The 12883-nt window shown below is 45.0% G+C and overlaps 1 protein-coding gene across 5 annotated transcripts in view; it reads left to right on the top strand.

Annotated features, from left to right (window-relative positions):
• Nucleotides 1-12883, top strand: part of Rin2 (Ras and Rab interactor 2) — a 165551-nt gene that overhangs the window by 149099 nt on the left and 3569 nt on the right. For all 5 annotated transcript variants that reach the window (XM_057781495.1, XM_057781494.1, XM_057781496.1 and 2 more), the window contains 3 exons: nt 4612-4917; nt 6920-7051; nt 11593-11756. In XM_057781495.1, coding sequence (XP_057637478.1) covers nt 4612-4917; nt 6920-7051; nt 11593-11756 — 602 coding nt within the window. The remainder of the gene's footprint in view (nt 1-4611; nt 4918-6919; nt 7052-11592; nt 11757-12883) is intronic.

Genomic DNA, 12883 nt, shown 5'->3' with positions numbered 1-12883 from the left:
ATAATTTTTCTCTCTTGCTTAAGAGCAGAAGCTCAGGTTTCTTGGTGAAATGAAGCAGTGGGGGTCACTCAGTGGGGCCACTGGTCCTTCTTTTTATTCCAATTCTCCCCCCCCCCAATTCTTTATTGAAGGTTTAGTAGGGGTGGTCAGAAAGAGTACAGCCCAGGAAACAAACGGAAGAGGCCAGTTTTAATTTTTAAGTGTGGTCTTTAAAAAGAACAAACAAAAAGCCAGCTTGGAAAAAATGCCTAGCACGGTCACCAAGCATCGCTTGTTCTGCCTACCCCATGTGTGTCTGAAGTCACTGTTTGGCATGAGAGTTTGCTCATTGGGTTGCCAAATATGAGGAGATGAAAAGTGCCAAGTCTCAAATCCACCTTCTTGAGGATAGAAAGGGTTTGGGGGTACATATGTACATATAGATAGGGGAGAAGGGTTTACAGACAAGGGAAATGAAGCAGTTGACCACCTACACAGAAAACACCAGCTATTGTGCGTGCAGTGTTTGACCCTTGGTAGCAAAGGTCACCCATCAAACACCTGGCATGCCCAGGTAATGAGTCACTGTTTTCAACTTGTTTGAGCTAGACACAATTTGGACAAATTCCTAGACCAATTTCAGATGCCTGGAAACAAGGTGAAGAGTTATACCCTAGGGAACACACTTCATATGCACCCACCGTGAAGCCAGCAGAGACCTGTTCCTTTGCTACACAGCCGAGTGACTTCTTTTCTAATAGAATCCTTTTTATTAACTATTTGAGAATTCCCTCCAAGTTCTTCAAGATTCACTGTTTCCTCCTTCAGACCCTAACTCTGTGTCCCTTTTTGTTTGTTTGTTTGTCTTTGTTTGTTTTGAGAAGGCACTGTCTAGGCAGATGTCCTGGTCAGAGGACACCGTACAAGCTTTCCACCTCTGAGTGACTTTTAAAATAAGCCAAGAGTCAGCCAACCATAGAAGCTGAGGGAGGAAGATTGCTGTGAGTTTGAAGCAAGGTTGGTCTGCATAGTAACTCCCAGGACAGCCTGGGCTGCTAGCTAGCATCAAATGAAATCAGAGGGTTGGTTCAAGCTTCCCCTCCATTTAAGAAGATGGGGGGGAGGGGTGGCTGGAGAGATGGTTCAGTGGTTGAGAACACTGACTGCTCTTCCAGAGGACCTGGATTCAATTCCCAGCACCCACATGGCAGCTCACAACTGTCTATAACTCCAGTTCGAGGAGACCCTATACCTTTATACAGATATACACACAGGCAAAACACCAATGCACATAAAATAAAACAAAAGAAAGGAAGGAAGGAAGAAAAAAGAAAAGAAAAGGAGGTACTAACAGATTCCCACAGTTTCACTACACCAAGGCCAACACTGGTCCCTGGCCACATGAATGAATGAAAGAGGGAGCCTACTCAGTTTGCTGGTTTGGAGATGGTTTGTGTAACACTTGGGCACAGAAGTGACTGGGCTTATTCTGAAGTTACACATTGTTCTGAAAGTTCCAGGTAAAATTCTCATACTGGCTGGTCTTCAGTTGTCTTCTGTCTACATGTGTTTTGGCAGGAGTTTCTGTCCTGACAGCCAGCTCCCAAATAACCACACAGAAATTTATTACTAATTATAAATGTTCTGCCAATATCTTAGGCTTGTTACTAACTAGCTCTTATAATTCAAATTAATCCATTTCTATTAATTTACATGCTGCTATGTGGTTCATGATTTGTTACCTCATTTTCTTCCTGATCCCTCTGCATCTGGTTGGTGACTCACCCTTCTTCCCAGTGTTCTCTCGGTCTGGCTCTGCTGCCTAGCCTCTTCCTGCCTAGCTACTGGCCAGATGACTATTTATTAAACAATGTGAGCAACACATCTTCACAGTGTACAAAAGGATTATTCCACAACACACATGTATTTGTGTACATAAAGTGTACTAGTCTTAAGCATTGAGTCTCATATATGGACACTCATATAGGCAGCAACTAAATCTAGAAGAACTTCTCCTTTCTCCTCACAGACACCAAAGTGGCCCCGTGACCCGTCAGTTTCTTCCCAAGGGCAACTGCCGATGTGAGTTCTGACACCATAGACAGGCTGTGTGTTAGACTGTGTGTTAGAGTTGAAAGGCTGTGGGAGATTTGCTGAGTACACCTCTTTCACACCCAGTGTGGCATCTGGAGTTTCACCCACACTGCATGTGGGGCAGTGTGCTTCCTCATTGAACGAACGTCTCCCATTTTCTGAAACCCTCTGTAATAGACTGTGGTGTGAATACATCTCATGCAGCCATTCTGTTGGATCAGGTTTTGGGTTCTTTCCAATTTGGAGCAATGATGAAAAGCACTGCTACAAACATTTATGTGCAATTCCTACCTAGTGATTGGCATGGCCCTTGCACTTCTTTGGAGCCCTGTACAGGTGCCAAGGTGCAGGTGAGTGATATTCATGAATGCTGCTTTTGGAATTCTGAATGAGATTTAAAAAAAAACAAAACAAACTTCAACAACAACAACAACAAAAAACTGGTCAGTACTTACAAAGTGACTTGAAATTTAAAATAAGAGATTGCTTACTTGGGGGCTGAGGGAGGGTAGAACTCAGAACACTTACTTCATATGCTCAAGACCTTGAGTTTGATCCCTAGCACACCAAAAAGAGAGAGAGAGAGAGAGAGAGAGAGAGAGAGAGAGAGAGAGAGAGAGAGAGAGAGAGAGAGAGGAGAGATGGTTTACCTGGAAAAGCTGACAAAATACTTGTTCCAAGTAGTCGCGTCTCCTCAAGCAAGTTCTTTGACATTTACGGCTCCTGCTTCGTCACCTGTAAAATATGCATAGTATTAATGTCATGCAAAAGTAGGGAGCTGTTGCAAGGACTGGATTAGAATTAAGTGAAGTATTTGCATAGGGCTCAGCTCATCCAAGCCCTCACTTGCTCTTACTGATTTTTTTTATGGTAAAAACCATGCAGGATAAAGTCAAAGAAGCTATGAAGTCACACAAGCTTATTAACACAACCAGTGCAAACCAGTGACCTGTCTAATGTCTCATGTGAAGTGAGAGTGTTGCTGCTTCTCCTCTCTCTTTTAACCCTTTTTGCGTCTATTTTGCTCTTTAATTGTATGGCACTCTATCTTTAAACAAAGACTGTGGAAGTTCAGGAACAGAGGGAAACCTAGGCTGAAGAACTCTGGTCCCTGTGGGATCAGCATTAACCTCTAGACTCAGTTCTGACTTTGAGGTACAGTCAAGATGTTTGTGATTTGCACATCTGACTTAGATTATTCCTCTGCCCCCCCCAGACCTCTAATAATAGACAGTAATCAGAATTCAGTATGATCTGATCCCATATCAAGAATTCCAGAGGCCAGAGAAATAACCCATCTCTTTCCAGTCTTAGAAATAAGTGGATCCATGCACTTGCAAAATGGAACCACCTTGGTGTCATGTATCAGTTGTCACCATGGTACAGCTCAGGTGACCTGATGAGACCTGCAGTTGGCACTGAAAAAGCAGAGAATTCATCATTGTGCAAATTATCTTCAGCCTAGAACCCCAGATTTATGTTACTGCCCTCTTTAATAGTGACAATGGAAGCTATTCCACTGGGTGAGCATTCAAAGAAGGAAAAATAACTCCACCCACACCTAAAGGTTTTCCTAACTCCATAGAAATTTAAATGTTTTAACTTCTTATTTTGAAATAGTATCAGACTTACAGGAAAATTGCACCAATAATACAAAGAAATGCCCTGTCTCCGCCCAGATTCCCCAATGCTAGCCCTTTGCCACAGTCACTTTCTTCTTCTTTCTCAGTGTCTATACACACATGCACACATATGTACCTTCCTTGTTTCTGAACCACTATGCCCCCTTTGCCCCAACCAAAGCTTTCTATTGCAAATTATAGTGTAATCATCAAACTTGGGAGAAACAAGAACAATACTGAAGCTGTGTTGACGCAGCTACCAAAGCTGCAGGCTGTATTCAGATCCCACCTAACTGATACCCCACTGATGTCCTCTGTTGCAAATCAAATGAGGTTTTCGGTTCAGAGTCCAATCCAAGATCGCACCCTCAGTATTAGAAAACCTTTAGCTTGCCGACCAGCTAGCCTGGTGTACACAGCAGTGAACAGCAAAGAAGAGACTCTGCCTCAAATAAGGCCTGAGATGCAACTAGACCCCTGCAGCTGTCCTCTGACTGCCGTGTTCTTGCTGTAGCATGCATGTATCCACTCTCTTCCCCCTCACACACGTGAATGCTCACACTCATTTTTTTTTTTAAAGAAAGAAAATCCTATAACATATCAACAGGAAGGGGAGGTAGGACACCTAGATCAGAAGAAGGTCTTCTGAAATATTTCCCCTTACGTAGGGGGATTAAAATAAACCCGCTTACTTTATTGATTGTGTGCACGGAAGATCTGATCAGGAAAAGGACACTTTTCCTGGCCTGTGAGTCCTGGTGGTTCTGTCTGCAGTCTGTTGGGTGTTAAACATTCTGATCACATATTTACCCTCTCCTCTAAGGCTGTATAGAGTCACAGACGTGCATCCCATAATAGTACCCGTTGCAATTCTCTCTTCAGACAGTGGTCACAGTAGCTGCATTTTCTTTGGCAGATGTGGTGTTGGAGAAGGCCATGCACAAATGCATCTTGAAGCCCCTCAAGGGCCACGTGGAGGCCATGCTGAAGGACTTCCACACAGCCGACGGCTCATGGAAACAGCTCAAGGAAAACCTGCAACTTGTACGGCAGAGGAACCCACAGGAACTGGGGGTCTTTGCTCCGACTCCCGACTTGGTGGAGCTAGAGAAAATCAAAGTTAAATTCATGACCATGCAGAAGATGTATTCACCAGAAAAGAAGGTCATGCTTTTGCTTCGGGTCTGCAAGCTCATCTATACTGTCATGGAGAACAACTCAGGTGAGGCAGTCTGTCACTCTGTCCAGACGCCTGTCTGAGCCCCAATGTCCCCTCCCTTTGGTCTCTCAATTTCATCTATCAGTCTGCAGAAATATAAGTGCAGCTGGTGGAATTTCTCAAACGAGTCTCATACAACAGAATCCTCTCAGTCAGTGATGGTGGATAAGGACAAGAGCTGCCTACAGTGCTGACTTAAACAGAGAGTTAATGCGATATAGAGCCTACGAATATGCTGTCCTCCCGCTGGGGACGTGTTTCTTTGCCGGGGGGACTTTGGCCTCCTTAATCTTCTGCCCTGTGATTTCCACATCTGTTCTTACATACGACCCTCTCCTTTAGAACTGAGAATTAGGTGAGGCAACTCGATCTGAACCCCAAGTGCAACAGGAATATTACGGAGAACGTTTACCACACCCTGGCTCATGAGGGTTTGTAGCGATCATCTACAACACGTGTATGAGAAAGCTGGAGTGTTTGGTAGAAGTGAGGCTCTGTTAACCAGTTCTGTAATATGGGCTGAAGCATCGCCAACGGAACTCATCACAGAATTACAAAGTAGGAAATAAGTCCTCAGATTTCCCCCGGCTCTTCCCTTAAGATACAGAAGTACCCATGATTCATAGGCAATGACTGAACCCGCCCTGTTCTGGCCTTCAGGGAGCTTCCTGTTATATAGCGGGCAATTACCAACTTTTTCCTGACAGAAATCACCTTAGTAGAGAAGCGACGGACTCTGTTACCCATTGCTGAAGTAGATAGGAAAGCGTGACTACTCCGTGAGGACGTTAACCTCTGAGCTCTTGGGACCAGGGAGATGGTTTGGTGAGCAAAGCATTTGTCAGGCAAGCGTAAGGACCAGAGTGCAGATCCCCAGCATCCGCATAAATGCTGGGTGGATGTGTGTGGTAGCCTACACACAGTCCCACACTCAGGAGGCAAAGACCAGACCCCCATGGCAATATGAATAGCTAGAATAGCCAAATAGGTGAGCTCCAGGTTCGGAAGAGATTCTACCTCAGTAAATACAAAAGAGATCAATTGAGAAAGATACCTAATGTCAACCTCTGGCCCCTACATGCATGCACACACTTGTACATGTACACACACACACACAAAACCAGAGCTTGTTAGCTGTTGCCAGCCTGTGGACATAGCCTCTGAAATTTGAAGCACATAGCTCTATAGTTCATGAGATCATTTATAAAAATTTCCAAACTAATACCTGCTCGGGATTACATTGTTCAGTAGCACTGTCTTTCTGCCTGCACACTGGTGACATTTCAGACACGATCATCTTCATTGTGGGGGCTGTCCTGCTTCCTGTGGGGAAGCCAGGCAGCATCCTGGATACCATTTCCACTCTCTCTCACCTTCCAACTGTGATCATGGAAAATGGTCCAGATACCATCAGTGTTCTCTTGGATAGCAAAGTGACCACAAGTAAGAACCACCATTGCAAAGAACGCAAAAAATAAGGACCTGTTAATTGTTTGTCTTTTACTCATGTTGCTATTAATCAGGTGCTATCATCAACCCGTGTTTAAATGAACAAATTAAATAAACATTGAGCACAGAGCAGATTTCTTTTTCCTGGTTTAAGTTTGATCTGTCATTACATTCGTGATAAATGGGCACAGAACACAGTAAGTGAGCCAGAAAGATTTAGCCTGAGGAAATGTTTTATTAAGGGTTGATATCATGCCTTGCTAACACTTACAGGCACTTTATTCTAGTGTGCAAATCTTAAAAGTGGGAAGAAAACCTGAACTGTGTTGACTGTCTCATAGGCATTCATTCTGAGATTACGAGCAAGGGGCCAGTCTCAGTAAACAGCGGGGAGAGTCAAGGGGCCACGTAGGTAGAATTCCAGCAACCCCCACGCCCGGTTATAAGTAGAGCGTTTCCCCAGCATGACTCCTTGGTGGCTAATAATAGCAACAGGATGTGAAAGCAAGTAGCATTGACAAAAATATCCCACTTTGCCCTCTCTTCCTGATCCTAGGGAGGATGTATGGTGCAGATGACTTCTTGCCAGTCCTGACCTATGTCATAGCTCAGTGTGACATGCTGGAATTGGACACTGAAATCGAGTACATGATGGAGCTCCTAGACCCGTCCCTGCTGCATGGAGAAGGTAACGTGCTCTGATCGTGTCAGAGGGGTTAACCGGGAGCTAGGCTTTGTGGGGAGAGGGGGGCAGTTGGCAGGGGTTGATGCATTTTAAAATTGAGATGAATTTGCATTCATGGAATGTAAAATTAGCCATTTCGAAACGGGCCTCATGGTCCACACCTGTCATCAGCATTTAGGTTGAAGCAGCAAGATTACGAGTCCCAGACAGGCCTGAGCTACAGAGCAAAGAACTGTCTCAAAAAGCACACTGAGGGCTTGGGAAATACCTCAGTCAGGGAAGTGCTTGTGGACCTGAGTTCAAACCTCAGCATGCACGTCAAAAAGCTCAGCATGGAGGTATAAATCAGAAGTCTCAACACTAGAGAGACAACACTGGAAACAGGTGGAGTCCTAGGGCTGACTGTTCAGCCAACCTGGACAAATCAGTGAGCACCAGGCCAATGAGAGATCCTGTCTTGTCTTAAAAAACAAGGTGTATGGCATCTGAGGAATAGCACCCAAGATTGTCCTCTGGTGTCCACCTTCACGCACCCACGCATGTACACGCACACGCACTTGCACGCACAGTTAACAGTCCAGCAATGAGTAGTAAATACAGAGTATTGAACAACTACCACCTCTATCTAGCTCCAAAGCATCTTTATAACCCCAAATACAACCCTGTGGCTGGGAAACCAGTTGTGGGGGGTCCTTGACATCTTCCTGGTTCACCATAGGGCTAATTGTTTTCTAGCTTAAAACTACTGGGTATTTTAGTGCTTGCCTGTAATCCTAGCACTTGCGGAAGGATCACAAGTTCGAGGTTATCCTTGACTAAAACGTGAGTTTGAGACGACATGAGATCTTGTTCCCTGAAACAAGCAAAATATGTACTATACTGAATTTTTTAAATTACAGTACTAATAGTAATTCATTATAGAAAAATAAAAATTAAGAAAGAAAATGCAACCAAGCCTGACAATAGAAATTTAATTTAGGGGGCTGGAGAGATGGCTCAGTGGTTAAGAGCTGACTGCTCTTCCAGAGGTCCTGAGTTCAATTCCCAGCAACCACATGGTGGCTCACAGCCATCTATAATGAGACCTGGCGCCCCCTTCTGGCTTGCGGGCACACATGGAAGGAATGCTGTACACATAATAAATAAATAAATATTTTTTTTTAAAAAAAGAAATTTAATTTAGTAGAATTGAGCATTCAATAGACTATCTTTTTCTTTTGGTGTGTGTTTGTTTTCTTCAGTACTAGTATTGAACCTAGGGCCTCATGCATGCAAGGCAAGCTGCCAGCCACTGAGTTGGAGCCCCTGCCCTTCAAATGACACAATTTTTAAAAAAAGATTCAGCTTCTTTTATGTGGGAAGTTATCAACTTTTTATTAAAGAATACTTACACTACTAAAAAAAATAACCTGCTATTGTTATCACTAAAATTAATAAAAACCTGACCCTTTAAAAAAAAAAAAGAATTGTTTTAAACATCCAAACAGCATTAGTTTGCTCTCTGTTGACCTTGGCGTTCAGGTTCAGTCTTGTCCTGCGTGTGTCTTCTCAGAGGAAGTTCTTTTTCCTTCTGCATCAGTTAGAGGTTGAATCATGAAAATCTTTTAGATGCTTGAGTGTGTGGCTCACAATCTTGAAAGGTGGCAAGAGCTGGAACTCCCCTGTGAGCTGGTTATTCTGCAAGGAGACAAATCAGGGCCTGTGTACCCATCTGTTAATCATTCTCAGGAGTCCCTAAGATGGCCCAGACAGACCCTGAGGGTGCAGCTGTGTTTTCTTTGTTCCTGTTGAGTTTCAGTCTGGGCTTGAGCACAAAGGTCCACCTGCCCTTGGGATTCCCCAGGGTATGCATCACCTAGGCGTCTCTGATGAAGGGAATCAAATCATTATCATCCCAAGAATGACCTTTAATGTCCTAAATCCTCTAACTTGAATCTGCCAGGCTTGATTTTCCTATCAGAGACCCACTGTCCCTTGTCCCCTTCCCCTTCTGGTCAGAGCCAACTTGGGATAAGTATCCTCCATCCTGTCTCCAACCAGAGGCAGATATGAATGAGCTCTTCGACCTTTATCTCTTGCCTGTTCCTAGCCTCTCAGTGAAATTCTCAGCCAGGGAACCTGATACTTCATTATGAGCCCATAAGACCCACTATGTCTCTTCACTTTTCTGGGCTTGGGAAGGAGAGAAAATGAGTGTGGTTTTGCCTGGGCACCAAGGTAGACATTTGTAAGCTCCAGCGGCAAGCCTTCCCTTTTGCCAGCATGTGATTATTGCAGTTTGGGGTTTATTTTGGTGGTTTCTGGTAGCAAGAAGACCCCTTGAGGCTTTGGGGGAAAGAGTGTGCCAGTCTCCCCTTAGAAAATCACCCTTCTCTTATTGACAGTGTGTACTTGGGACAGACGGATGCTTACGTCTTGTGGTCTGAGGACAGAGACAACCATTTCCTGCCCCTTTTTCCTGGCAGTGCCTCAGTGTGAGGCCCCGTGTTTTAAGCTTGTCCTCTTAAAGGAGAATGTCATAAGCGTTGCGTTGTGACAGATGGCAGGACTGTCTTCACTGCAGGAATCCCCATGAGGAAAAAAAAAAAGAAGAAACAAGGTCACACTGATGTAGGAACAGCCAGTGTGCTCCTCTATACAGTCTTCGGAAGGGCATGGCCCAGGCAGGCTGGCTGTGGCTCTGGACTAAGCGGCAGAGTGTAGAACTGCAGCTCCTCCGATCCAGATCTGCAGGGCTGCGGTCATGTGTCACAGAGCCTCGCTTTCTGTGGTCTGTCTGAAGCTCTCTTGGGTCGGGTTTACAGCAGTCATATGTCTTTTCTGCTGTGCAAGCAGGTATTCTCATTTGCAGTCCCAGCACCACGGATTTCCTTGCAAGCTCAGAGCTCTCGCTTATGGCGGGATATAGTTGGGCTGAAATGTGAAACCGTCTTCTAATTGTAGCCACATGTTTCAAAGCATGGTCAATTCTGTGTTTCCAGCATTTGAGGTTTTCTCCTTAGTGGCCTGAGCACATCAGGGCCATGGTATCAAATTCAAGGAACCCTTCATCACCCCATAAGGATTGCAGCCCCCAGAGCCACAGTTAAATGCTGACACCAGGACAAAGTCTGTAGCGATTCCTGAAGTCCTTGTAGATTCCCCTGAGCTCCACTGTGTGGCATTTAGCTAGCATTTTACCCTGAGTCGTGTGATTTGCTCATGGGACAAATACTAAGATCAATAATTCATAGCAGAGGCTGTCATAGAGATCTTAAATCATGGGTGGTGGGGTCGGGATGTGGGCGGACTGGGTTGAGAGTGTGTTCGCATGTTGGAGCACTCACCTAGCGTGCATGAGGCCCTGTACCATAAAGTACTGCAAAGATAGAGAAAGAGAAACCTCCGTTAGTTACTGTAAACAACAAACCCGCTTTGCCAAGTTCAAACCAATGCAGGTCCCCAGGCCCGCTACCCGTGCTCCTGAGAGCTGAAACCATTTAATCCTGCACATTGATCAGAGAGTGTTCTGCAAGGTCCTCTGTGAGCAATTAAATGTTTTGGCCATGAAACTGACCCTTCTGAAAATAACGCGCTTCGCTGCAATGAATGCTAGTCTACGCCTGAATGAGTGGTCAGCATTCTATGTCTCCTCTTCTGTGGAGCAGGGATTCTCCACTTCTGGGGAACACGGATTCAGGTTCTTTTTCTTACACTCTCCCTCCTCCCAACTCTGTCATGAGCACATAATAGAATTTCAATGGATATCTTGACATATTTTAAATATAAAATGTGCTGCGTTCAGAGAATTCTTGCTACACCTTTAAGGTGCCCCCTAGTGGCGCCCAAGCACACTTACAAACTCTTCTGCAAGCAACTAATTTTTAAGACAAACCTAGAAAAATGCATAGGCATCTTACAATGGGGTATGTCTGTTAGCACTCCCCGCAAACACAAGAGGTAATTTTAAAGACCCTCCTAGAAGGACACCACTCTCTTTAACATGTAAATTCTATTCTTTTTTTTTAAACGTGGAGACAGAAATGCTGTCAGCTCTTCCATGCTCCCTGGCCCCAGCATGGCCATAAATCTGTGAGATGAATGCAGGAGTAGGATGGAGATGTGAGTGATGTGCTCTTTGACATGTGCGCTCTGTGAAAGCGATGGCAAAGTCACAGTCCACTTCCGCACGCATAGGCTCCGTGCCTATGGATTCAACCAACCGTGGATGGTGAATATTTAGGGAAAAAAATGAAGTGCAAATTTTTCATTGTCTTTTTTCTTCAGCTCTTTGTGTAGTATTTCTACTGTATGGGGTATAGGAATCATGCATCTAGCCATGATTTAAGATTTACAGAGGTATTATGTAAATTACATGTAAATACAGTGCCGTATTATATGAATATTTACCATCCATAAATTTTAGTGTACAGGGGTTGGATCATAGACTCTGCACCCTCGAGGACACCCGAGGACAACTGTATACAATACGCCTTTAACACTAGTACACCTCCTCCGTCATCACCAGTGACACTCTTGAGAACCCACTCTCTCTGCCCTTCCAGGAGGCTATTACTTGACGAGCGCCTATGGAGCACTATCTCTGATAAAGAATTTCCAAGAAGAACAGGCTGCGAGGCTGCTCAGCTCAGAGGCCAGGGACACCCTGAGGCAGTGGCACAAGCGGAGAACCACCAACCGGACCATCCCCACTGTAGATGACTTTCAGGTAGGTACCCACCTCGCTTCCCTCTTCTCCTAGAGCACATGGGCCCAGGACCCAAGGTCCTAGCCAGATGAATCGTCTGGTGGAAAAGGAACAATGAAGCCGCCTTCTGACCCTTGCTGTTTCACTTCTGTTTCCCCACCGACTGCACTAAAACACAAGAAATGCACTGACTGTGTCTAACCCAGGAGGATAGTTCAGCAGTACAAGGCCCTGGGTTCCATCCCCAGCACTTACAGGAAAATATTGAAAGTCGAGGTACAGTTTCTCGTCAGTGTGAATCACTTCAGCACCAACATAAATAGAAATATAAGTATCACAGGCTTGGCCCACAGTTGGCTGCCGTTAGGACAACGAAGTCAAATTAAGGCCAGATTCTTCCTAAAACATTTGGCGTGCTGTGAAATACCTAGCCTGACAGGACGTCCACAGGAGAAACCCAGGCAAAGGCATAGGATATCCAGTTTCCCCTGCAGCCCACCTGGTTGCCCTTTGGGAAATGGGGGAGGTACAACAGAGTATCTTTCGTCTCTCCCTCCCCCTTTTCTCCTTCACTCTCCAAACACAATCCCCAGGAATCTCAGCTCAGCATTTAGGGCAAAAACTCAGTTTGAGGGTGAACACTGCAACCAGGCCCCAGTTAGGTTTCCAGACTGGACTACTAGGCCTGTATGATTTCCAATGAGTTTATTCCCTGAGGTGAATTAGGGCTATAGAAGGCTGTTCCCGACCTAGCAACCCTTGATTTACTTTTGCCCATACAATGGTGATGAACCAGGCCGCAACTGTCTTTGGGTAGTCTTCTGAAGGCTTCTGTGGACCTCTGAAGCCTGGCTATGCCTCACAGCAAGTACCCTAGCAGGAACCTGGAAAGGCGGGATGAATTTGCCTTAGTGTCCAGATTCACCTCCCCTGCCTTTTTTCTCCCTCTTATTTTTCGGAAAATAACCTTTGGTTCAAAGTCAGCCCATGCTTCAAAAGCAAGGTCAGCATGTTCTTCTCCAAGATTGCAGTTTTCTCAGAAACTCCTTCCAGACACACAAACTACAAAGCAAGAGCACATACTGTGCCCCCACATACACCCCCACCTGACTTGTTCAAGAGCATCCACGTGGTAAGTTCTTTAGCTC

The sequence above is a fragment of the Chionomys nivalis genome, chromosome 9 (assembly GCF_950005125.1).
Source record: "Chionomys nivalis chromosome 9, mChiNiv1.1, whole genome shotgun sequence".
Lineage (NCBI taxonomy): Eukaryota > Metazoa > Chordata > Mammalia > Rodentia > Cricetidae > Chionomys > Chionomys nivalis.
The sequence above is the reverse complement of the archived record's forward strand: the minus strand, read 5'-3'. Positions and strand labels throughout refer to the sequence as shown.